The sequence below is a fragment of the Sturnira hondurensis genome, unplaced genomic scaffold (genome assembly GCF_014824575.4).
Source record: "Sturnira hondurensis isolate 20B ecotype Veracruz unplaced genomic scaffold, ASM1482457v3 Scaffold0019006, whole genome shotgun sequence".
Lineage (NCBI taxonomy): Eukaryota > Metazoa > Chordata > Mammalia > Chiroptera > Phyllostomidae > Sturnira > Sturnira hondurensis.
In genome coordinates, this window is record NW_028091637.1 from 1,786,724 (window position 1) to 1,814,119 (window position 27,396).

At 42.6% G+C, this 27,396-nt stretch overlaps 1 protein-coding gene across 1 annotated transcript in view; it reads right to left on the minus strand.

Moving 5' to 3' along the window:
* The window catches only part of ZNF385D (zinc finger protein 385D), a 276,420-nt gene extending 249,672 nt beyond the window's left edge, over positions 1-26,748 (minus strand). The window contains exon 1 of the mRNA XM_037070755.1: positions 26,307-26,748. Within this exon, the coding sequence (XP_036926650.1) occupies positions 26,307-26,328 (22 nt within the window). The 5' untranslated portion in view covers positions 26,329-26,748. The remainder of the gene's footprint in view (positions 1-26,306) is intronic.
* Between the last annotated feature and the right edge of the window lie 648 nt (positions 26,749-27,396).

Genomic DNA, 27,396 nt, shown 5'->3' on the forward strand with positions numbered 1-27,396 from the left:
ACCCAGGGTCCTCCCCTTCTTCTCTTCATGGTGTTAGCACTTGTTTCTCTACCACCATCTCCTACACTGCTCTTGACATATACCCTGCAATGATTTCAATATACCCACCCCCAATACTTCTAGTTCACTGGAGTTTCTGCTGTCTGTCTTCCTCTTCTCTGACGTTGCTTTCTACTCTGCTTCCCCTACTCGGACAGTCAGAGATTAGATTTTGTTATCCACAATTACTCTAATCTCACCATAGTCTCAGTTTCGAGCATCCTGTCCTCCAAACACCACCACCTTTATTTACCGCTCACTCCTATTGTACCAGTTCAAACAATCTTTCAGCCCATGAGTACCTACCATCTGCCAACTGTACCACCTTTTCAGCCCTTTGTCCTGTTGATACTTTTCTATCTTCACTCAGTTTAAATCTTTGGTTAATCATAATAACACTCTTGTATTAATCCTCAGCTCCCATATGTTTTCTTGCTTTTTTAATCCCCTTGACTAAAGGCAACCATACTTAATTTTTTTACTTTTATCTTTAAAGATTTTGTTTATTTTTATAGACAGAGGGGAAGGGAGGGGCAAAGAGAAAGAGAGAAACATCAGTGTGTGGTTGTCTCTCGTGCACCCCCCACTGGGGACCTGGCCTGCAACTCAGGCAGGTGCCCTAACTGGGAATCGAACTGGCAACCCTTTGCTTCTTAGGCCTGGGCTCAATCCACTGAGCTACACCGGCCAGTGCAACCATGCTTACATTTTCATCTTTGCCTACTCCTGCCTGCACTCTTCAGCTGAATTCGGCAGCAGAGGAAATTAAACATGCCATATGACTGCTCTCAGCTTAATCCCACGTTAACACCAAGTGGGCCCTTCGTGCTGCCCAGTAAAGAGCCTATTATACCATTGCCCGGCCTGTTTACTCACTTTCCTTGCTCCCCAAATGAGTATTTTATTTTTCTCCTTTCTCTCGAATCTTCCAACATCTTCCCTAACCCAACTCAGCGCCAATGCCCCTGCTTCACATCTCACTGAGAAAATGGAAGCAAAACAGACAAATACCGAAGTTCCCATAATGCATCTGTGCCTACAATCCTCTACCACCCCTGCTTTTTAAAAAATCTTAAACAGCTTGACAATTTTTATATTTGTTATTTAACCTTTATTGTATTTTTCCCATTTCCATTTAGTCCCCTTATGCAACTTTCTTGCCCAGCAATAACCACGCTGTTACCCCTGCTTTCTATGAATGAATGGTTCCCCTCAGCAAGGCTAAATTCTGCTCTTGACCCCTGCCCTGAAGTCGGAACACAAACTTTACTCCTTCACTCTCCCCTCTCTGCCTCCCTACTGGATCACTCCTACTAACTTCCAAACTTGTGATTGTTTCTCCTCTAGTCAAAAACAAGCAAACATTTTTCCTACTCCCAGATCCTTTTCCAGCTGACACTTAATTCTCTTCCTTTACAATAAGCTGCCTGATAAGCCAGGCAGTGAAAGACAAATACCATATGATCTCACCTTTAACAGGAACGTAAACAACAAAACAAACAAGCAAACAAAATATAACCAAAGACACTGAAATAGAGAACAGGCTGACAGTGACCAGAGGGGAGAGGGGAGGGAATTTTAGGGGAAAGGGGGAAGGATTCACAGGAACAAGTGTAAAGGACACATGGACAAAAACTAACAAAGGTGGAAATGGGAGGGAGGTGGGGAGCACTGGGGGGGGTGGGCTGGGATGGGAGTAAAAGACAGAAAATTGTACTTGAACAATAATTAAATTTAAAAAAAGAAAAACCAACAAAAAACAATAAGCTGCCTGAGAGTGGCATGAGAGTGGCACAGGTTATCCACAGCAGCTGTTCCCATTACCCTCACTCCTATGCTCGCTAAATGCCCCTCAACCCAGGCCTCTGCTCACACCACACCACGGAAACTTCTCTTACTACGATCACTGAAAACGGTGGCCAGTGCTCATTTTGTCAAACTGACTCAACCTTTGTCTTTCGATTGCAGGTCTTGGTTTTCCTTCTCCAGCTCTAGCTGCTTTTTCTTTTTTAAGGATTTCATTTATTTATTTTTAGAGAGAGGGAAAGGGAAGGGAACACATCAGCAGCTAGAACAGTATTATTTATATATGTCAGATCATTTTTGTCCTCTTCTCAGAAACTTTCCATCTTACTAGGAGTCAAGTCAAAGGCCTTATAATATCCTGAAGTCCTTATATAACCACTCTATTATCTCCCCATTAGATCTTCACTGGTTCTAGTCTCAACTACTTGAAGTTGTTCACCTGTAACTGTGAACCCTCTCCCACCACGCCAGCCACACTGGCTTCCACGTCATTCCCCTAACATGTGAGGGACGGTTCTCATTTGGGTATTTCACGTTTGCTGTCTCCTGTGCACAAGACAATCTCTGCCTGTGTAAATGCCTGGCTTGATTTCTGAGCTTCTGCAATATATTACTCAAAAGTCACTTTTCCATTGACACCTTCCCCAAATCCCCAACATTTCTCTTTACCCTCCCTTTCATTTTTTTTCAAATTTAAAAATGTATTCCTGTATAGCATAGAAAACATTTTATTTATTTATCACAGCATATCTCTATATCCCCATGAGAATGTAAGTTCCATCAGTGAAAGAAATTTTATTCTTTTTTTTTCATTGTTCTGTGTTCAATGATGAAAAGTTTCTGGCACAAAGAAATCCTTAATAAATATTGAATGAATAAATGCTTTACTTCTAGCTCTCAGTTGATTCAGAAAACATATGGTGAAAATATTTTTATAAATAGAAATATATATTTAAATGGACTCACTCTTATAAAATAACACCTTCAAGGAGAGGTAGAATGGGTATGTACAAGAGGAAGTTCTGAGGCCCTCTGAAATTTTCTAACTTGCAGATAATACTTGGAGCCATGTAAGATTTCCAAATCCCTTGTGGTAACTTCCTGGATCTATCTGCAGTCCTGACTATTCTATAGTCAGCATGCTATAACACATTCTCCTAAACATGAAATCAGGAAGGAAAGACTAAAACAAGTGAAGCATTTCCTCTCCAACATGATTTAAGAATGTTCAGACAGAACTGAAAAACTGAACTGAAACAACGTTAAAAACAATTAGCATTGTGGAGTTTGTCTCCAGGTCACCCGAATGTTTACTTTTTTCTTACCTTTAAACTGAATTTTCAGCAGAAATTTTAAAAAGTTAAAATTATTAAAATTCTAACCCCCCCAAAAAATAAAGGAAAAAATGACTCAAAAGCTTCTAAAATTTGCCCTGGCTGGTTTAGCTCAGTGGTTGAGCGTGGGCCTGTGAACCACACGATCACGGTTCGATTCCCAGTCAGGACACATGCCTGGGTTGCAGGCCAGTTCTTGGCAGGGGACCCATGAGAGGCAACCATACATTGATATTTCTCTTTCTCTCTCCTTCCCTTCCCCTCTAAAATAAATAAATAAAATCTTTTTTTAAAAAAGCTTCTAAAATTTTAAATGGCTAAGAATTGGTCGAATATACTTGTGTAAGATGTGCCAATTTTCCTTGTAGCAGCTTTAGCTTGTATTTTCATTTAAAATACCGATAAGGCCCAGGTGAAGGTACATTTCAACCTCACTACACAAAGTGAGCTCCGTGAGCCAGCTGTATGGCTCAAACTCAGGGGCTTGTTGGAAATGCAGTCTCTCAGGGCATTTGAGAGATCTTTTCCCTAGACCTTCTGAGACAGAATCCACACTGAACAAGATCTCAGGCAAGTCTCAGGCAGAGGCCACAGTAGGCAATGGCTGCTAAATTTTAAATCTCAGCATCCAAGTAAAGAACTGTTATGTAGCAAAAGTGCCTGATCCAGACATCAGAAGAACGACCTCTGTAACCAGCTGTTGCCCTGAGTGCTTGCAGTTCTCTTGGTTGCCTATCTTCATTGAAAGATAAGGAGAAAGATGGACCTAGAATTGTGGTTTTCAAACTTGGCTGCACATTGGGATCATCTGGGGATCTTTAAAAAAAAAAAAAACAGAAATGCCTAGCTATCACTTCTAGAGAATCCAATTTTAAATAGGCAGGGATGTGGCCTGGGCATCGGGATTTTAAAAAACATCCCCCCAGAGATTCAACTATGTAGCCAAAGTGGAGAACCACTGGCCTAGAAGAGTGTTTCTTAAAGTATGTTCCTTACCAGCAGCATCAGCATCACCGGGGGAACTCCTGAGAAATGCAAGCTCTCAGGTCCTGCCTCAGACCTACCGAACTAGAACGTCTGGAAGGGGGGCCCAGCAATCCGTGTCTAACAAAACTTCCGGGTGCTCTGCTGAGCACTCCTGTCTGAAAACACGGACCTGAAGAGATCGCCGAGGTCCCTTTCATTCAGTAGAGCTATCATCATTTTAACACACATTTCTGAGTGCAGATATGAAGGCCATGTTTGCTCAATGAGTCTCATGATATCTAATTTGAAGACATTCTATTTGAGGGCATGGTGGAAAAGAAAGAGGAGAGCCTCGGGCAGATTTCCGACTGGTGACAGAAACAACCCCAGATAGCAGCCGCGAGATCACTTATGCCTTTTTCCTGTAAGATGAACTTCATCATTGAGGGGGCATGAATAACATATGCTCATAGGCTGAATAACAAATGCGTTGCCTAGAAGTCTTCATTTTCAACATATCTCTCATCATCACGAGAAAAATTTTAATAGAACTGTCTCCAGTGAGCTGAGTTTAGCTGTAAATATGACCCTGTGATCTATATTCCTGGAAAAGGGGGCACATCCACCTCCCTTCTCTATTGCTGCAGTGGTTGCCTGGAAGTCCCATATAAGGTCTTCATGGGTGTTGGTCCTTATTCTGACTAGTACAACACCCAGAATCAGTCAAAAGAGTTAAGATTCCACCCTCAGGCAGAGAGCTGAGGCAGGGTGGGTGAGATCTGAACTGGTCAGGTAGTTCATTGCATTGGAAAGAGGGGCGAGTGAGACCCTTTGGACAAGCTCTGTCTCTCAATGGTCTGCAACATTTTTCCCATTGTTACACAAAGAAATAATCCAGAGAAGAGAATACCAAAAGTTGTCATCTCCTAAAAAGGACTCCATAAAAACAGAAAAATCCCTCTCAAATATGCAGAAATCATTTTCTTGTGCTTTGAGTTTCTCGGAGGTTTTATAATAAAAATCAGGACAAGCCCATCCTGTTTTGGAGAGTACCTAATTTATTTTAAAATGCTTTGGATCCTTAAATCCCTCAGCAATGACAGTAATATTAATTCAGGCTATTTAAAATTATGCGAGTGTAATGTTATACTTTATGGAAAAGATGTGTTTATAAATACCCAAAGCCTCTCGACTGTATTTTACAAAGATCGGCGTGGAATCTGAAGCTTAGTCTGACATCTTATGTCTGAATGTAATAGTGTCCCATCTTCCGGAGACATCTGCAAACAAATGTGGCAGCAGGCATGGCGCCTGGCCCCCAAAAGGGACAAGTAATATGAGCCGCTGTTTCTTGCAGACATGAGGTACAACAGTAGTTCCTTCCCCTGTGGTTGTACAAACCAGCAAGCAGCTCTGGATAAAACTCTTCCCTCAGATGCCACAGTGTGTGTACAACAGATATTTTGTACAGTATGTGCATGTAGCCCTCCTCTTTTCGCTCTCCCTTTTGTCTTTGAAAAGCAACGTTTTTAGCTATCTGGTGCTTAGGCCTTCCCCATTTACATTGCCTTTTCTGTTGCCCTTGTGTTAGGAAATGCCCTGGTTTCTTCTATTTAGCAGGCCCAGGACTGCCTGACAGACCAGAGCCTGAATTCTCAGGATCCTGGGTCCTTCCTGCTGGACAAACAGGATTCTGTCTACCTTTAAAGTAAGGAGGAGGCAGGGACCCGGGAGAGACAGCTTTGATTTTCCTCATCCCACTCCCTCATGGGGCCCATTAGGGTTCCGTGCCTCACACTTCAAACTCCATCTATCTCCTGTCCTCCGACAGGACCAAAATTCTCTTGCCAGTGTCCATACTAAAGAGAGCAGATCTTTTTCTCCAGGTTTCAAACCCATTTTGAAGACTGCTGAACTGAACAAAGGTCCTAAAACCTGCAAGGAACCCCGATTAACTGCAAATCTACAGTGGAATCGGTCCCACTCACCAGATTCTCCTGTCTTCCTCTCTGCCATTCCACATGCCTTTGCAAGCGTGCACACCTTTTGGAGAATGGGTCTCTGGCCTGGCTGTCCTCGGTTAGTTTCCCAGGCCCATGCAGTCCCAGCTGGCCCTCTACCTACCCAGCTCAGCTCCTGCCTACCCAGCTATGTGATGCCTTCTGGTCTTGATTTCTCACATCCAGCCTATTCAGATTAGGACCCGGACGGTTTCCACAATATTATAAAAAGAGGAAGAAAAGTTCAGATTCCCACCCAACCAGTGTAACAACATTTTTTTCCCCAGCATCAGTTTACAGAAAAACAAAACAAAACAAAAAAAAACGCACGTTTTCCAGGTCATAGCTTAGCACCTGTTTGACACCGTCAACAGGATATGTATCCAGTTAAAAAAATACATTTAATTAAAAATAATTTTATTTACCTTTTTTTCAACAGAAGTTAAGACCACCTGCATATAGAATAAAATAAGCAAGGAAAACCCTAAGGCTTTCTGAGGATCTGCGATAGGTCAGTTGCATTATAGAGGTTGCCCAGTGAATTCCCACCATAGTACAAGTTACCTATTTTTGCCTCTTCACAGGCGAGACAACAATGTGGTCAGAAGTTCTGCCCAACTCCCTCCGCTGGTTAGTGGCAGAAGAGGGACTTGGCTCATTCAGATCTCAGCTGGAATCTGGAACCTTCGTGACGAGGCCTCTGCAAGCAGCTGCCCGGCCCTCCTCTGATTTGCCAGGTCTCTCCTGAACTGCATTTCCCACCCATAGTGCTCTTATATTCTAACATACTATGCATTTATTTATAAATCATGTTTATTGTTGGATGTCTGTTTCTTCCCAAGAAAATGCAAGTTCTTCAAGGGCAAGAATCGATGCTTTGATCACAGATTCATCCGCAGTATCTAAAACAGCGCCCGGGACGTGGCAGAACTCAGCCCGGATGTGAGGAACCTACTAATAAAATGGCTGGACACCTTTACTGCCTCTGCTCCAAGTGCAGGGAGAGCAAGCCTACTTCATTCCATGCTGGGCTACTCCCTTTGCTGATAATTCAGGAAGGATGAATAGGAGGTCCAATACCCTTCTAGTCTCACTGATGGCAAAAAATCAAAGGTATAAATATTCAAGTCTGCCTCACTCCTAGAAGTATAAAGCTTTATAAACAATGAGAATTTAAAAGCAATGAAACCCTAAAAAAAAATTGCTCCTGAGGGCATATTTATTTAAATATGGGTTTCCTAGTCATTAGCTAAAAGGCCCTTCTTTGAGCTATTTTAAGACATTTTAAGAAGAGCAACACTTATTTTATAACCCGCAGAGAAAATGGATTATCTTCCCACTCCACTGTCTTTGAAGATAAAGCTGTTATTTCCACAAGCTGTGGAAGGTGGTGTGACTCAAGGACCTTGGCAGTCTTGTCAACTCTAAGAAACTCCGGAGGGACGGAGGCCTCGTTCTCCCCACCGAGTATTTTCAAGATAAGGTCTTTGGCTCTCCGAATTCTTTGCCAGGCTTCTGTAATCTCTCAGGACACAGTCCTAAACTGGGCTGTCAACTGACTGAGTAGGAAATCTGGCACAAAATGAAACCAAGGCAGGTTTAGAAAGAGAGCAATAGCCCAGAAAGCCAGGGTGATAAGGAAGTCATGCTTTAATAATCCACGAGATGACACCACCCAGGATACCTGCTAGGAAATAGACCTGCAACAGTCAGTGACTTGGCTAAGGAATAAGAAATGGACACCAGGGTCTCTGTGTAGACTGACGAGGATTAACTATATATCCAGTTGGGGAAAATCTCCAGATGATTTTCTTTAATTTTGAGAGCAAGAGAGGAAAATAATTGATTAGTTGTTCCACTTACTTACGCATTCATTGATTGATTCTTGTATGTGTCCTGACCAGGGATCAAACCTGCAACCTTGGTGTATTGGGATGATGTTCTAACCAACTGAGCTACCTGTCCAGAGCAATCACCAGATGATTTTTTTAAAATTAAAATCCCTCCAGAGCTAAGAGAGGGCAGAGCTAACTGAGGCCTTGCATTGCAGTGCATGAGCTTCATTCTTCCATTAAACTATTCTCCATTCATTCAGTAATCATTTACTGACTTCGGGTTAGATAACGAACTGCTCCCATCTTAACACTAAGAAAATTTTATTATGTGTTGTCTCATTCCAAAAAATCCCCATGAGGAAACGGAAACACAAACGTCAAATTTCGGGGGATCTGACCAGGGGCACTCAGCCAAGACACGAGATGTGGGACTAAAACGGGACAACCGGACAACAACGCAGGGGACCTAAACTACTTCTCAGCACCAGGCAGGAAGTGCCGCTGTCTGCGCAGGCCCGCCGCCGAGAAACAGACATAAATGCTGCCTCACCACACACATGTCCTGCTGCCTGAACAAGACAGTTCCCCAAAGGCAAAAAGCCGGTGCACCAACAAGGTTCTCCAATTCTGACTGAGCACCAGAAGCACCTGGGAAGCTTTTACTTATATTTCATAATCATTTTCCACTAATGTATTTATCTTCGTTAATGCAGGGCAATATTAAAAAAAAAGGGCTCCTATCCCAATGACAGATTGCACTTACAGTGACGGAGCGCCTGTGACGTGCCAGGCACCCTTCTGGTTCTGGGTGTAGGGCGCTGAACGTAACAGACACGAACCCCTGGCCTAGCGGAGTGTTCCATCTGCACGGAATGAATTGAAAAGAATAAGGCCCACCCAATTGTAACACTGCTAACGGTTTCTTTTTAGAAATGGATATATCAGTACAGCTATCAAAAACCCTTCTGCAATTTTTATTCCCAAGGAAATTTCTTTGGGGATTTCTCTTCACCCTTCTAAGCTGTGCTTTTACCGCCGCCACACTCTATTTTTTTCCTCATCGCAGCATAAATCCACGCTTATTTTTTCATGGCTGCACACTATTCAAACATTTTTAATGTATCCTGATTTTATTTCATGTGTCCCCTACTGAGGTTCCCTTTTCTTGCTCTTACTTTATACTTGAAAAGCCAACCCTGCATTTAATACCCATAATCATATGCATGACCTTTGGGGGATATACACTACGTTCCTAGTAACAAGCTTGCTGGGGCAAAAAGTACTTGTTATAAAAATTATGCACATATAAGTATTATCAAGTCCCCTCTACAGAGCATGCAAAAGTGTGTCCTCTCACATATGACTGTGTATAAGAATGGCCCCTACCACAATCAACTCCTAAAATGTATTCCAAGTTTTAACTATTTATCAGTCTGATGAGTGGAATATACATATACGTATACATCCATTATTCTCACTTATAATGTATAAATTATGAGTGAAATCAAGTATAGTTTTATATTTTCACAGGAAAATATGCCTTTATTTATAATGTGTGTGCTCATAGTTTTCATTTTTATTTTGAGCCATTTGTCTTTTCTTATTGATTCTTGTGACCACTTTGCTAATTAAAGAAATTAGCCAGTTCTCTGACATTGGTGTTTAAATACTATTTTTGAAATCTGCCATTTGCTCTTTTATTACTAAGTTTTTGAAATAATTTTTCCCTAATACATGTTATTAATTGTATGCAGTTGGATTTATTTTGTTGGGTTTGCGTCCTGATTACAAAGGCCTTTCCATTGTAAAAGTATAAATGTATTCATCCAGGCTTCCTTCTATAAATGTATGGTTTCAGTTTTTATTTTCAAATCTTTGTTCAATCTATAACTCATTCTGGCATAAGAACTGAAATAGGAATACATTGTATTTATTTATTTGTCTAAATGTTTATTCTGTTGTACCTAAACCATTTGTTTACTACTTCCTGGTTCCAACAATAAACTGAAATATTTTTACCACAGCCTAAATCCCCATACACAAAGTATTAAGGTTTTCTTTTAGATGTTCTAAACTGTTTTTCATCATGTATCATTCAGGACCAAATGCTTTAATTATTACAGTTTTACAATATAATTAAGGATAAGTCTCTGCTATCAGAACACTCCTTCTTCACAATTTCCTGGAGAGTTTGCTTATATTTATTCTATCAGATAAATTATAGCATAATTTTGACTAGTTCACAATTAAGTCCCATTAGTCTTTTAAGTGCAATAGCATTATATTTGTAGGCTTATTTATGGAGAGCTGAGAATTTTGTGATATTAAGTTGGGGGGTTGAAAATGCTGATTCCCAGGCTCCATCCCTGCAGATTCTGCCCCAGTACATCTAGAGTAGGAAATACAAAACACAGAGCTTTTGAAACACTCTGGTTTTTTCTAAGACAGGTTTTGACAATACCTTGCATGGAAATTCAGAGAAGTGGTATTTATTCCTTTTATACAGAATTAGATGGTCTTTCTAAAGATGGGGCATTTCCAATTGACCTTCTTGAAGAATTTGTATAATTATGTTTATACAGAAAACATTGAAGGGACAGAAAATAATCAGAGTGGAAAAAATGAATGCTTAGATTTTTGGAAACACAGAGGCCAAAACAAGCTACATACCAGGTAAGGAGAACAAAGTGAGCCAAGTTTCAGAAGGGGTAAGAAACAGGAAGCGGTTTTGCAGAGCTTAGGATGAAATAAGGAGACTTTTGTAAAAAAAATAATAAAACTGTAGGTGAATTAGGACCAGCACCTGGACTATACTGAGCACCTGGATGAGGAGTGTGGAAGCCCTGTGTCCGAACATAAGGGCCACTGGGGGTACCTGAGCATGTGTGTGTGCTGACAGGTGGGAACCACGTCTGTGGGTACACCCCAGGCTAGCAAAGTGGCAGCTGAATTGAAAGCGTGAGAGAATGAAGTCAAGAAAGCAGTTCACACCAGAGATAAGCGATGCACACTGCTGACAGTGAGGAGTCGAAGGAGGGACATTTGATCATGCTTTTGGGACTATGTGCACTGCAGTGATTTACTGCTCCAATGAGTTCCACCCCTTTGCCCCCACAGCTGTTGTTGGATTAGTGATTTTTAGGGCTGGAAGGGAATCTCTGAATTCAGTTCGATCCTGAGAAGTACAGGGATCCACTCCCTTTTACACCTGATGCAGACTGGAGCCTTGAATCCAGGAGGCGAAGACGAGGGATAGATAACTTAGGAACATGAATTCCATTCACTGGCTCCCACACCTGCTGTGTCACCTTGGGGATGTAACTTAATGTCAGTTTCCTCATCTATAAAATGGGAAGAATAATATTCATTTCCTAGATTTGTTGTGAAGAAAGGATGAGCCAATGAACGCTCTTGCCTCCCAGGGAAGGAAAATGGAAGTGGGAAGGAGTCAACAGACCTGAGAGCCCAGCTCTCCCCCTCACTACTGACTCTTTTGTTTTATGTTCAATAGTCAAACTGTTCTTTTTCATTTTCTCCCCTGTCCATATAAGGATGTCATACGTTAGATAAGATCCTAAGCTACCATCCAGGTATGAAATCCTTTTACTGAAAACTACATAAGGCCTGTATGTCCAATGGGCAGGGAGCACGGCAGGGGTAGGGAGAGAAGTTTCAATGGCTCAGTCCACAGAAGGGACGGAGATTAGGACCCTAGACAGTGAGTTGGACACAGCATCCCTAATTAGCATATTATTAAGTGCAGTGACTTAATGATTTCATGCACCTACGTGCTGTGCTTTGTAAGCACTGGGGCCTGCTAAGATGGTCAAAAGACATAGCAGTTAACATGGGAGACCCTCTCTCCAACAGAAGAGAGAACAGATGACTGGTCACCCCCCCCCTCCTCTGAGCTTCTGCTGTAGGGAAGGGCCCTTAGTACTATTTATACCTGAACAGGGACCGCTGGGATTGTTCTTAAGAGCCTTCAACAGCAACGACCAGAAGAGTGAGTACTTCCACTCTACATGAATATCCCCTGCCACCAAAATTCCACAGATGTGGCCCAAGAGTAGTGTGCTAGATGGAAAATACCAAAAGTATCAATATTTTGGCCCATAAGATGTCCAATCAGAAGGTTTGGGGCCTGAATCCTGTTTGTGCCTGCCATTTTCAATCTATGTGATCTTGGGCAAGAAATTCAGTCTTTACTCACATCTTTCCTCTTTTGTAAAGTAGAAAGAATGACATCTAGTTCATTAACACAGTATCATCCTTTTAGGAAATAAATGAGTTGGTGTTTGTAAAGGGCTGGAGGGCTCAATAAATGGTGACTATTATCACCAGTTGGGGAATTTTTTCTTTAATAAATGTGGCATTTGTACCATAGAGACCTGCTATAAACATTCCAGATCACTCCTAAGCCTACTGTGTTCTAGAGATGCTGAAAGAGTAACAGAAGAACACGGAGTTAGGAAGAAAAGGGAAAAAACACTGAAATACATAATTGTGCAAATGAGCTTTTACCTCCAAATTCCCACTGGCTCCAAAACAAAATGAAACAGGCAACCATAGTTGGCCTTGGACATAATTAATTTAGAGATATTTCAAGGATCGACATTCTAGTTTGGGGACAAGAGGGCACAATGTCACTTACAAGATACATTTTTTATATTGTATTTATTCCCATTCTAAAGCATAGGAAAACTTTCCATTTTATAGCCTAATTTCTTTTTTGAATATTGAAACTAATATCCATATGGAATTAGCAAAATGAAAGAGACATATAAAACAGATTGGGAAGGGGAGAAAAAAGACAAAAAGGCAAGAGGCTGCTTCACTTTGCACTTTGTTCCACTTTGAGAATCCAGGCTCTGAGAAGACTGCCAACAGTGTTCCAATAAACAGTTACAAGTCTGAAAGCCACTATATTATTTTTTTAATGACAGAAATGCATGGAGAAATTTATCAATAAACAGTTTCCATGAGGAACTTCGGAAATAGCCATGAGAATTAAATATGCCTTGCCCCACAAATTCCACATCTAAGAATTTATCTGATAGGTATGTGAGCCCATGCACACAAAGGATGGTGATATTCATCGTATTTATTAGTAAAAGAACAGAGAGAACTCATTTTCCTTTTAAAACACCCAGTACAATAAATCAAAATATGTTCCTGCGTTAGAATACTATATAGTCAGGAAGGAAAAAGAGGGAGAAACATCAATATATGCTGAATAAAGTAATATGCAAAGTAGGGTATATGAGATGTTCCCATTCCATGTAAGAAAGAGAGAGGATGTACACATATATTCTTCCATAGAATTTACTTCTTCCAATTCATTGAGATGTAATTGACATACAGTGTTGTAGAAATTTTAGGTGTACAGTGTAATGATTTATGTATATACTGGGAAATGATCACTACAGTAAGTTTAATTTACACCCATCATCTTACATAGTTTCAACTTTTTTTCCTTGTGAGGAGAGCTTTCAAAATCTACTCTTAGCAACTTTCAAATATACAGTACAGTATCATAAGCCATTGTCACTATACTGTACAGTATGTCCCCAGGACTTATTTATTTCATAACTGAAAGTTTGTAGCTGTAGACCACCCGTTTCAACCATTTCTCCCACCCTTCTTCCCCTGCCTTTCACAGAATTTAGTGTCTCAAATACAACAAAGTGCATTAGGTTTTGAGTAGGAAATTGAGTTCTCACCATTTACCCACTTAGAATATTCAATTTTTTGAATGTGTACATACATTATCTTTTTGAAATATAGAAAGAATTCTGGTATGAAAAGATTTCATGCTCTATCTCAGCTCTTGGTGTTCCATGGGCCTAAAAGAAGTTCGAATTATTATAAGAAATATCACCCCCTCACCCCACATGTGGCACATTGCGTGACATGCCCAGGAAGAACTCAGTGAGAAAAGAAATCCATTTGCAAGAGCAGGGTCCTGATAACAGGCACAAACACACAGGAAAGGCCAAAGCACATCCAGTACACCTCCTGGTGCTGAGAAGTCAGTATCGTTGTGATTAGCATCATTTGTAAGCCAGGATTTTGGAGCATTACTGGAATCGGTGCTGCCCTGGTTCCGAGAGCCTTGTGCAGCCTTTCTGGGAGGGAACTGGAATCTTTCCCTGATCTCAGCTTCAGGTCTCAGCATTAGCTGGCTGCTTGGAATGCAAACAAAAAGTTTGGTTTGTGTGTTGCCTCGCTTTTTGGTTTGTTGCCTGCTTCAAAACCCCGCTGCTCTTTCTGGATAGTGAGAATAGCTTCCTAGGCTTTGACTTTCAGAGGCTGAGATTTACTGAAGGTCATACACAACGATGCGGTGGGGGAGTCTGTGCTAGGGAGCTCTGACCAAGCACGGCTGCTCCCTGTAGTCTCACTGCTTAACCTCTCTGTACCACGTTTCCTCGTCTATGAACCAGGCATGGTGATCATTCCTCCATCACAGGGCTGTTATGAGGACTGGTTGAGGTGATATACTTAGAACAGTGCCTGGCAAGAACTAAGTACTTAATACAACTCGGCTATTTTCAGTAGTCACAGCTCTGCCTTGAGAGGTAGGGTGAATTCCCATTATCTCAATTTATTGACTTGGAAGCTGAGGCTCAGGGGGCAACTGATCCAAATTTACAATACTAGATCAAGACTCGGTTTTCAGTCTGAGTGTTGGTAGTAGCCAGATAGCACATGCATTTACTGGGCCTCCGTTTTCCTGTCTATGAAACAGAGACTCTGACTTCATACGTTTAATGGTGGATGGCATAGGCTTATGAAAACAGCAATCAGAGTTGGGAAGAGATGAAAACCTCCCAATTTAGCCTCTAAAATGGACATCACCAGTGAAAGCGCGATGGCGTTGGACCCTCTCTGCTATTGCATTTTGCGCTCAAGGAAAGCAAGACAAGCTCCACTTTGTCGCTCATTTGTTTTCTTGTCAAAACTGCCTAGTCAGCAGCAGTTCAGGCCTGGTAACCCCTACTGTGGAAAAATCGGGCACCATACTCAATAAACACGATGCCAGTGCCCATGAGCCAGGCTCCGTGCTAGGAAGTATGCGAGTTGAAAATCTATTTTCCCCTTCCTAAGCATTTAGTGGAAGCTTCAGTGTGGGTGCTACCTTGTCTGTTCGTGTGCATGTTGTTTTAAGGATATCGACTGTTAACACAATGACAGGTAGGAGATGGAAGGCACAGTCATTAGCTGCGGCTGCCCTCATAAGTTGTTACAGAGCTCAGAGAAACACTAATGGATAAACAAGGTCGACAGGAACATGAGGGGTCAGTTTAAAATGTCCCAAGGTGGCTAAGCCTTAGCCAGGCCTTTCTTCCCCTAAACAGCGAACAAAAACCATTAGTATTGACATTCGGGTTTGGCAAACTGTACAGTGAACCAAGAATGACTTCACCCCGGCTCGCCCATCATATCTCAGGGCAGGAGGTGATTTACAAGCTGCTGTCTCCGTACAGTGATGCTGCAATAAAGATGATCCATGAGCACTTACACTTGATCTTTGGGATATTTCTTCTTTTCCGTCATGAAGAAGAACGCAGAGTCAGTTCTATAAATTTGTGGCAATAGCCACTGCCAACATTAGGCATGAAAGAACATTGTGACAGCATGTTGAATGTGTTGTATATGCCATCGACTTAATCAATGCCATTATCCTAGGAAATTGCATGTATTATTCCTGCTTCATAGGTAGGGAAACCAAGGCTCAAAGAAATCAAGTTACTTGCCTAAGTTCTCCATGGGGAACTTGGTGTTGAATGTTGAACCTAGGATTTGAACTTGATCTATTGAAACTAGGGTTCCAACTCATCCCAGGCTGCAGGAGACTTCCTTCATTTCAGCACCCAAAGTCCCGTGTCCTGGGAACCCCTTTGGTCTCAGGAAAAACGGGGTAGCTGGTCACCCGAAATGGAACTCTAACCCTGGACTATTAAGTGTCATGCAGAACATAAACAGAGCAATTTAAATTGGATACTTGGATCTGATATCCCCAACCTACAGAAAGGAGTAAGCAGAGCTCAGCTAAGCAATCTCCTAAGCAGGGGTGTCCAATCTTTTGGCATCTGTGGGCCACAATGAAAGAAGAAGAGTTGTCTTGAGCCACACATTAAATTCACAGAAAAATCTCATCATGTTTTAAGTAAATTTGCAATTTTGTGTTGGGCCGCATTCGTAGCCAACCTGGGACGCATGCAGGTGCACATTAAGAGTCTAAAGCCTTCCTCCTTAGGGTGTGGTCAGCAGGCCAGCAGCACCGATACGACCCGGGAGCTTGTTCCAAAAGCAGAGTTCCAGGCCATACCTGAGACCGACTGAATCAAGACCTGCATTTTCATACGATTCTTGGGTGACTTGTACCAACACTAAATTTTGAGAAAGGTTCTAAAAGCCTTTCCAGAACCATATCCCTGTGATCCTGAATCTATTTACATCTTTCTGGTGCCCACTCAATAAAGGATCCCAAGTGCAGGGGAGGGGAGGCCACAGCTAGGGAGTTCAACTCTGGAAACCAGGGGGCCAGCACAAGGCAGGTTGGAATCAGGCCCGGACTTCAGGCCGTGGACAGACGGCCCTAAGAGGAAAGCGTGTACTGGGGAGGAAAGAACACAAGCTTTAAATCCAGATTGACCAGGGTGCGAATCCCGATCCTGCTGCCTGGGTGACCCAGGGGTGAGCGGGGAACCCCAGAGCACAGGATGCACTTCGTGAAGTGGTTACATCACCCATCTTCACGGTTCTCCATTCTGGCTGTTCTTCAATATCCAAGCTGACCCGCTGTAAAAGAAAATGCAGATGCCTGGGCTCCACCCCCAGAAAAGGTAATGCAATCGGCTTATGGTGCAGCCTTGACAATAGCATCATGTCCACGTTCAATAGGGGATTCCTTTGTGTGGCCAGGATTTAGATCCACGGAAAGGCCTCTTAAGGATGGGGGTAAGGTGCCGGTGTGCCTGGCACGAGGCAGGCATTCAGGCTTTAAGTTCCCCTTCTCTGTCAGTGGTGACCGCGTCACCTGTCAGCACCAGGACTGCTTCCGCCAACCGGAGTAGAGGAATTCTCTAAGGACACTAAGAAATCCATAAAGGCCACGCCTTCAGCTTCACACTCTAATTGTCTTCCCAATTAAACATGTTAACGGGAGGAAAAAGCAGGCCACCATGCCAAAAAAGAAGTTATTTTTCAGAATTCCTGTTTAGGATCTTACACAACATACTTCTTTAAAGGGAAAAAGAAAAAGAAAACAATCTACTTTCTAATGCACCTTTTAACTGATAAAGCTGCCTTAAAATGTGACTCCTAAAAATCCCCATAGTCCTCTAAGTTATAGCCTGCCATTCCTCGGGGCAGCTAATTAAAACACCTGGTGGTAATCAGCGCCTTCCATATTGCACTCGGTGAGGGCAATGCTCCCCGGCAGTGACACGGCATTGCCTCAAAACGAGGGCACCATAAGTTATGAACTGTCTCGGAGCTTTACCAGCAGGCTTTGGGAGGGATGCTAATCACTCCGTACAGAAAGGGCAGAATGGTTTGTCTTAATTTTTTTTAATAGGCAGGCCAGTCAGCCAAAGAAATCAGTGCTTAAAAGTCTAGCAACACAAGGAAGGAGAGATAAAAATCAATACCAAATCCCTCTTTCCTTGCAGACAACTATTAATAAACTCCCACAGCTTTCAAGGTGTCTGTCCCTGTTAGAATCTTAGAACGGAAGGAATGTGGGGCATGGAATCTTTGTGGAGGCTTTCTCTCCACAGCCTCTGCTTCTGCAATTTCCCTTTGGTATAGAATAATGACAAAGAACGGATTAGATGTGGCCTCAAAAGTACATCTAACCCCATGATACAAGGGGCTATTGGAGGAAGTACCAAATGCTCCCTCCTCAGTGCGTTAGAAATTTCTGCTGGAATGCTAAGCTGCATAGCTGAACATATTATTTGCAAATTGCCATTATATTTTTCAAAATCCACTCCTCTAAATCACTTGGATTTTTCATGTCCAAGTAACAAGGCCCTTTCATATAGTGCTTTGCAGATTATAAAGCTTGCATTCAACTTCTCGTTGGCCCCTGCAGTCAGGCAGACTTTTTAGCCCATTGTCTAAAGGGAATAGTTGACACAAAGAGTCCCTCATGTGTCCAATGTCACACTACCAGAAAGTGACAGAGTAGATACTTGAACTGGGAGGACCAGCGAGCGTTGCTGAAAGCTCTTCAGCCATATACTCCCTCCCCTCTTACTCATATCTCCCCCAAAGCAAAGCTCTCTCTGATAAATTGAGATGTTTTAGCAGAGACACCATCTCATATAGAGTGCTACATAAATCAGGCATACAATCTCCTTGCAAGTCCTTGGCCAGTTTGCCCTGTGACGTGTTTCCTGAACTTCCACTGGACAGCCCCAGGGCTGAGTTGCTCGGGCTGCCTTGTCAGTTGGCCATGGGCTTGGTCCAGGCATGAGGGCACAGAAGCAGTTCTTTGGGGGGCAGGTGGTGAAAGGGAGGAGCCATCATAGTTCTCTGCCTCTCTCTGTGCTTAAGGCTGAATCATTCCATCCTTCCATGTGTGTTAGTCCTACCAGGATTCCAGCCCCTCCCACAAGGCCCTGGGCCCTGGCCTCCAGGATGACATCTGTCTCTCCATCTTTCAACTACCAGATTCTTGCTACTGCCAATCTCTGGCTGCCTCGCCATCCTTCATGTGGCTACAAAGCTCTTCCATCGCATTGAAGTCGTTCTTTGTGAATTAGTTGACATGGTTCCTGTTACCTGGAGGCCCCAGCAGAAATACCACTTTTTTCCCAATTTTTATACATTTGTATATTGGGTTGGATATAAAGGGAATGAGCAAGAAAGAATCAAATTTTACTGATGGCTTAACATGTACTTCCTGGGGCTTGGCACTCTTGTATGGCTTATATCGTTTGGTCCTCAAAATAGAACTGTGGGAAATGTATTGTCATTATTCTCCTTTTACAAGAAAAAAAAAGAAAAATCTAGATATCAAAAATACATGGTGGCCTGTCCAAAGATACAAAGCCAGTAAGTGGAACAGCTAAAATTCTAACGTAGGACATTTGTTTCTCTTCATCAGTCATGGAATAAAGACCAGCCTGGGACTCCATCTTGAAAAAATACTGGAGTGGGTCTCACTGTAAATATCAGAATTTGCTGCACAAATGACTTTGTTTTTCTTTACAAGCATTGAGTTAAATAGTGAGACAGCAGGAAAATACAACATATAATTAGTACAAGCTTTAATAACTGACACCACCTTTGAAAAACTGAGGCAGTAGAGAAAGGCTAGGTCCTGCTTGAGGCAGCTTCATGCCTTCTAATTAGTACTTTTTTCTGACTATTATTAACTTTCTGATGTAAAAAGACAAGGCAGAATGAATAAGAGTATGAATTACGTTCAGAACTCTGATCGACGAGAACCCCACAGTCAAACACAAACATAACTTAGTTCCTAATCATTTGTATTCATTTATTTACCTATTCGCTAGAATATTTTTCTAGCATTATTATTGCAGATAATCTTCCCTTTATCAAATCTACCCCTGTGCTCTGCTGTAAAGAGTAAACAGCACTGAAGCAAGCCTCGGAGGTCTGGAATTAGAGTCCTGGCCTTCACATTTACTAGCTGTGTGACCTTGAGAAAGTTGTTTTAGTCCTCTGAGGCTTGGACTCCTCATCTAAAAATAGGTATAATTGTATTTTGTCTACTACCTGCGATGGGTCCTTTTGAGAATAAAAGAAGCAGAATGTTGAAGCACTCTGCAAACAAATACAAATTGCTGTGAAAGTATAAGGGATCGTGTTTATTAAAGTACGTTTACATTCATCATTGCATCTCTATCCTCAGAGCAATCTGCCACAAGTACTTTCCCTCATCAGCCAAAAGCATGAATATGAAAAAGGTTAAGTGTGAAGACCAATTTTACTAAAGCATTGCAAATAGTGTCAAAATTATCTCTAGTGGGTTTTTTTTTTTCCAGCCTTAACCAATGTCAGTCTTTGAAATTGGTGGCCTTCCTGGGCATTTTCAAGTATTCTGCCTGTTTCAGCCTCCTGGCAATACCAACATCTGAGGCAATTTCACTGAAACCATATGATGCTGAAAACTGAAGCTGCGATCAGGTGAACTGATACAATGTATGATTCTACTATTTTATATGATGATGTTAGGTATTCTTCAGACAGTTATGTACATTGGTCTTAATATTCTAATACATGTGTCCCTATGACGAGTCCCATGAAGAAAAAGTAAATGGAAGCAGAAAACTACTGTAAAATTCCTTACATTTATTGTAAGCTCTAATTTCTAAGCACTAGTCCTTACTTTTACAGATTAAAAAAGTGCAGCTAGTTTCAGGAGCGGGAGGAGTATTTCTCTTATCAGTACACCGAAACCAGCTTTCATGGGGAACATCAGCCTTAAAGGATGTGCTGCGGAAGTGGAATGCCCTGCTCGCTGACCTCCAAAACCCTTCTATCTTACACATTCAGCGTGTATTTCTAAGTGCCTATGTGCCGGGCGCTGAGCTAAGCAGGCAGCTGAGGACACAAACTAAGCACATTCACACATTCAAGATCTGGGTGGACCAACTGCATCCCACTCACAGCCCCCATCTCCCACCAAACACAGTGTGCTTTGGGGCAGACAGCCTGTCTTCAGAGCACCAGTCGTGACACTGAGGCTGACCTCCCTCCTGACCTTGGCCAGGTCACTTTGCTCTTTCCTCCCTACTTACAGAAATGTGATATTGCAAGTGGGCGAAAAAAGAGAAAACGAAAAGGTTGATAAGGAGAAGAGGTTCCGTGAATTCCACCCAGTGCTCCAATGGAGGCTCAGATGCATTTCTGGCTTTGGAATAGAGAGAGGGTTTCATGGTAATACTTTCCATTGTAAAGGCAGTGCAAACCTGGAGTTCACATTCAATGAAGGCCGCCTTCCAGCTGCTTCGTAACGATTTCAATGCTGCGACAGAGAAAGCGTCTTCCTATTTTCAACCCTAGCAATTTGGTTCAAGCATGATCTCAACCACTTTCAGCTTTGATATTTCTAGCCACTTCTTATGCTGTATTTTCTCTTAATGCCACCAATCATGTGTGAAATTCTGTTGCAAAACTAATCTTTGTGGGAAATGATATGTAATGGCTTCTTGAAAGAAAGAGAGAGAGGGCAGCGACTATGACCTTTGTTGTTTTTTGACATGTTTTTCATAGTGTAAAACAAATGGAAACATCTTTTCCTTAAGGTCAAAATAGAAATAGGTTTCCGCTCATACAAACATCACCCTTTCTTAAGCAGGTAAAGCCTTGAAAATTATTCTTATGATATGACTTTAAAAACCTCTAATGTACGACATGGCTGTTAAACTTAAAAGCCAGCTGTGCTCAAAAAATGATTTAATTTGCCTCTTATTAACTCAATACTTAATGTTTTACCTCTCAAGCAATGTGAAAAGATTTAGGAATATACAAAAGAAGTGAATGAGGGGTAATAGTTGAGGACTTCTATAGCAAGGTACCATTCACCAATCCAGTGTTAATCACACACACACAAGCCAACACGCCTTATCGAGGGAGATTCGGTCAAAAGCAGCTGTGGCCACATCTTCTGGAGTGGAAATCAGAAACCACTAATTTGAATTTTCCATTTGTTTTTTGGAATAATTATACCACCCACAAAAGGGTAAGTTTGCAAGTTGTCATTATCTCATGAATTTTGGGAGTTATTCCTTAAATAAACCTATCTCATTTCCATATAATTAAAGCAACTAAGAAGGTTCTTTAAAAAAAAAAACAACAGGAAAAGTTTAGCTCAAAATTTAAGGATGTAAATTAATGAGGAATCCATATGACTGACTTAGTGATGAAATTTGGAATTTGGTTCCCTAAAATGAGAACTTCATGTAAGTTTAATAGAGAGTGGCCTTAAGGGAGAAAACTATGGTTTTTGAAATACTTTTTGATTTCCGGTTCCTGCATATTTTCCTTTCTGCCAGTATTCACCTGTCACATTTTCCACACCTGTTATATAGTAATTTATTATATGTTGTTTAGATTCATTCGTAATAAAACATCATGGCAACAACTTCAAACTTTAAAACAGGGGAATCTGGACTCAAAAATTTCTTCCTGAATTATTCTGTCCCCGGGTCAGCCTCAGGAAGACAGAAACACCTCCAGGGTGTTTAGAAGACTCAAATGGACCTAATTCCCCATAATAGATCACTCAGTACATACTAATTAGGACAAGTTAAATGTTTCCACTGAAAACACAAAAAAATAGGAATGTGCTCCTCTGCTGCCTGCTGATTCCTGCTCGTTTCCTTACTCATAACCTTGCCACTTACCTGTTTTTCTAACATACTGCTTTAGAGGTGAAACTTGATGGTCCAGCCAAAACCAAAAGTGTAAATGCTGACTTAAGAATGTTCTAAACATCCCAAGGGAAAAACAAAAGTCCTTCTTTTAACAACATACAGGCATGTTTATTACAGGCAGGGAAATAGGTTTCTGGTCCATAATTGTCCTACTACATTTGTCCTAGCTATTGTATTAAAGGCTTTGTCAATTAAGTATTTCTTGTTATTGACAGACACACTACTAAGTGTTTTTCCTATTTTTCTTAGGCATTTTTAAGGAAGACAGAGGATCTAAGCTGAACTTGACTGGCTCACTCACACCTAAATTTTGCCCACCCTTTTCTCCAGGTTTAATCAATATGCCATTATTAGGAGCATTTAGCGTGAGCTCTAAGATTTGTCTCTCAGTTCTGCTCATTTTTTTAAGGCGTATCATTTCTTTTATCATTTCTTTCTTCATGTGGTTGACTCAGGGCCTAATAATGTCCTGAATTTTGGCCACCAAGAACATCCTCAGAGCAATCAGCCTCCCATGTTCTCTCCTGATGGCAGAGGGCTGGGACATGGAACCTCTCTGGCCAACCACACACAATTTCTGAGGTTGACATGACCCGTGGCCACTACTCACGGCTCCAGCAGTGGAGAAAAGTGTTGGGCCACATGGAAAGGGGGAGATGAGTCAGACAGAAGGTGCTTACTGATGGAGACAGTACCTGGGGACAACCTTCTGCCAAGCTCTGAGAAATATGCAGAATGCACTAAAGCAAAGCACCTGCCCTTTATACCAGCACGCTCCTCTTAACCAAACTGTAACCCGGCAGTTCGCGTCTGCTGTGCTGACAACCACCCATGGCCACTCTTCCTTCATCTGGGGGACAAGTCTCCCAACTGCTTTGCTTTTATTCCTGGATAAATCTTTAATGGCTAGTCATCCTTGACACATGGAATTTCTAACTATGTAAAATATTTATGGGGGTGGAGAGGATAACTTCATGAGCATATATTACTCTCCCTTGCATTAACAGTAAATCCCCATCAGGTTGCTGCTGACTGGGATAGTCCTTGCTTCTTTCTCTCACATGAACCTTATTTTCAACTCTAAGTAATGAATGCAAGATCAATAGAAGAAGTAACAAAAGTATCCGGGGTGACTGAACAGCAAACTCCTAAATCACTTCGCAGTAAGTACCAATGAACAATTATCGAAAACACTGCCCTGAAATCTCAGTAGGAGATAAGAGTGAGGCTTACGCCATTAAAAGAGTCCATTAGTCATGTGAGTCTGAGACAGCACACTCAAAACATGAGCTAGACTTGAGAACTGGAAATATTACCTACTCCACCAACTTCCCTGCAAACAGCTGACTCCCACTGAGCAAGGACAGGGTCCAACTGCCCAGTCCCTCGGGTCAGAAGGCACACGGAGAGGCTGAGCCAGCCTGTTCAGGCAATAACTCTTCGGTTACGTTTGGGGGGCGCGGAGGCGGTGCGACACAGACACATTGGATTATGTATAAGCGAAGTAAATATCCTCCTTGCATAGCTATTCATTACATATTAGAGTATCATCACGCTCTTCATCACTCCCTGCTCTGGGCACAAATAAAAGAATTCTGACTCTTCTACCCCATTCCCACAAAGCACCAGAAAAGCCCCAAAATGCAGCCCGGCTTTCCCTTTGTCCCTGTTCTCCCTGACTCAATAAATCGCTTGCAGTTGAAAACTGAAGGGAAAGTAACAGGCAAAGTAAAAAGCACGGTTCTGAAAAATTACCCGAAATAGCGAAAATTCTAGACACACACATAAATATTAACACATAAACACACACACACACATATATATATATACATACTGGCATAGTTTTAGGGATGCGCGAACACTACAAAGCTGTTAAATCTTCGTGTGCCTGGGTTGCACTGCTCAATGCTTCTGGCCCTCGCTCTCGTGCCATACATTTTATTAGAGACAGGTGGGCTCTCCAAGTTCTGGATGCCTAACAGCCCGAGAAAGGGGCTGCATAGCATAACCTGAAAGAAACGGCATTCCTGAGCCCACACGATGTCCTCCGGGAAGAGAAAAACATCTCTCACGCTGGAATGATAGGGCGACTGAACCATGCTCATGACACAGAGGGCAACTTTAGTCTTGCCTTTAAAAGACTACTGCTTCATTTGAAGTAGGACATCGCATTTCAGTGTGGACTACTGAAAACTTGCATTACACCGTGAAACTAACTGCCTTCTGAATCACCCTGCTTTACAAGACGCTGGACTACCATACAGTTGCTAACATGAGCTAGCCCAGTGAACATCCCTCCCATACACCCATGATAATTCAGTACAGCAGGGATGGGCTTTGACTGGCTCTTTTAGACTATCCCAGTACTCTGGTGAACGCTACCTCCTCACCGCAACCTCGGAAGAAATTGTTGGGAGAGGCTGCAAACTTTAAGTAAAATTACAATCTACTTTCCACCCCTCAGACGTCATTACAGATTTCAAAATGTTCTTTTGTCCAAAAGACGTATTATCTTCACAAGCTTTTCCATTTCTCAAAAACAGATTTGTGATAAACAATAATCGATTGGTATTTTATTAAGTGGTGACAAACAAGGTAACTACCCCCATGGTTAACCCCTGGAAAAGGGTGTTGTTTAACTCTGGATTTTGCTTAAATTGGGCTATGAAATGAAGATTGTCTTTTCTAAGTCAATTTTAGTTATTTTAAGACCTCTTTTCTAATAAGACACCAATTATAGGGAGATCACACTGCTGTCAAGACAACTAAAGGCATTTGGCTTTTTTAACTTGTGCTTCTTCCATACTTTCACAAATGTTTCAAAGGCTCAGGAAAACAAAGCAAAGCAAACAGTACACACAGAAATAAACACCCAAGAAACTAACACTGCCCCAAGTGCATTTATCTAAATATTTCTTCAATCTGAAAAATGACTCTAGACTTCTCATTTAAAGCTCACCAAGAAATCACCCAGAACATTTGCCTCTTGGAATCCCTCCCTAGTCCCTCTCCGGTCGCTGTCACAAACCTTTTAATATCAGATAGATGCTCTTAGATGATGACGCCGGATGGAACTCACAGAAGGGAAGCATAACTTCAGGGAGGAAAGGATGTTCGGCCCCAATCCGTGGCTTCTTATGTAGTGAAGGGGTTTTGCCTTTTTCTCCTAGCAGTAAGTTGCAGCGTTACAGTGAAAACGCACAGCTCCCCGCCTGCTTACAGTGCTCCACCAAGAGCCCAGATATAAGCCTCAACACGTTTTCTGGCAACGCAGGCAGCTCAGCTGAAAACCTACGGGAGGCTTCCACCCAACTACTCAGCACAACGATTTAACAGCTCCGAGACCTCTGAAGGTTTAAAATAATGTGCACCTTGTGCTAGGCTGCTCTAGCTAGACGGCAAAGTGGGGATGGTACAGAGGAGTCTTCTCGGCTGCTTAACCACTGCACACCAAAGGATGTCTTCCCTTTCTGCCTCAGACTTAGCGAAAACCCGAAATGCTTGATGAAACCCTGATATCGACTGAGCTTTCACAACATCGGGAGTATAAGAACTTTGTTTTACATTCCATTAAGTTAGCCCATGACTTCCCACGCCGCACCATTTCTCCTCCACTTAGCTAAAAAAAGCCAACTTCATGCAGACAAATCAAGGTAAAGTTTATCCACCCCGACCCCTGTCTCTCTTCTTTTCCAACTCAAACTCACCCACGACTAATACACAGCCACAACGGTGGCACAAAGGAAGCGCTGAAGGCTGCACCAGCCTGGTCCTCCAGTAGCCCAACTAGAGGTAGGTTTAATGTAAATAGAACCCCGTGGTTTAAAGATTTTTTTTTTAAGGGCTTGTCTGTACCGATGAAGCTCTGGGCACTCCCAGCATCACACCATCAGAGTTAGCACTCACCAAAATACATTATGTTTCTCATTAATCGGACAGCAGGAACCCCACCGCAGTGTCTTCAGCATCAGCTCGCACCCACGGCTGACACGCAGGGCAGAGCCGTTTCATGCTACAGTCGCGGCGGCAACGTCCCCGGCGTGGAGAGCAGCGAGCGCCGAGCGCCGAGCGTGCGTCCTCGGCCGGCTGAGCGCCTCGCAGGCTGCCGTTCCCGGGCTACGATCGCGGGCGGCAGGAGCGTGCGCTCCGGCTGCCTGCTGCACTGCCCATCCTTACTGTAATCCGACTCCTCCTTGCGATGTCCTTGCCGCGCCTGTGACATCAGGACTGAGAGTACTACAAACAGACGCCCCCACCCCGCCACACCCCACCCGCGGTGAGCAGCGGCTCCAGGAGGTGCTCCGATGGCCGGCCTGGACCAACCATGGCTCTCGGGAAGCTTTGACGAGCCCAGAGACCCGGAGGGGGCGGAGTGAGGGGAGCGGGAGGCTCTTAAAGAGAGAAGGGTCTCCGGATGCACACGGGGGATATTCACCGGCGTGAGGGAAGGGACGGGGCTAAGGGGAGGTCTGCCATTAACGTGTAATTAGACACACTTCTATCCCTCCCCTCCCGTGAATGTCATCATCCTCGCCAAAATTTAGCCTCCCCTACCAAGTTAAAAAGGCAGTGGGTGGAGGAATGCTGTCTCCTGTGCCTGCATTCCCCTTTGCCATGGGCTTGAGGGTTTCTCGTTTGTGATGTTTACACCCAAGAGGAATAAAAGATTCACGGGATCATTGCTAGGGAAATTGGGTTTTTCACTTAGGAGTGCTCAGATCCTGGAGAGCTGAAGTTGGTGAAGACTTATTTTTTATTTCTTGACCTAGGTGGATTAGACAAATGTAAAGAGAAATAACTGGTAATGAAAGTCTCCTCCCAGTCTCACAGGATCACATTTGCTGCCTCCCTTAGTGGGTAGTAGAAAGGACACTGGAGCCGAAATGATCTTTGGCCCCTAAATGGGAGAGGCATTTAACCTGAAAGGCAACCAAGATTGTGTCAAAATTGCAGTCTAATCACCAGTATAACCTAGAAGAATGCACACACACACTCC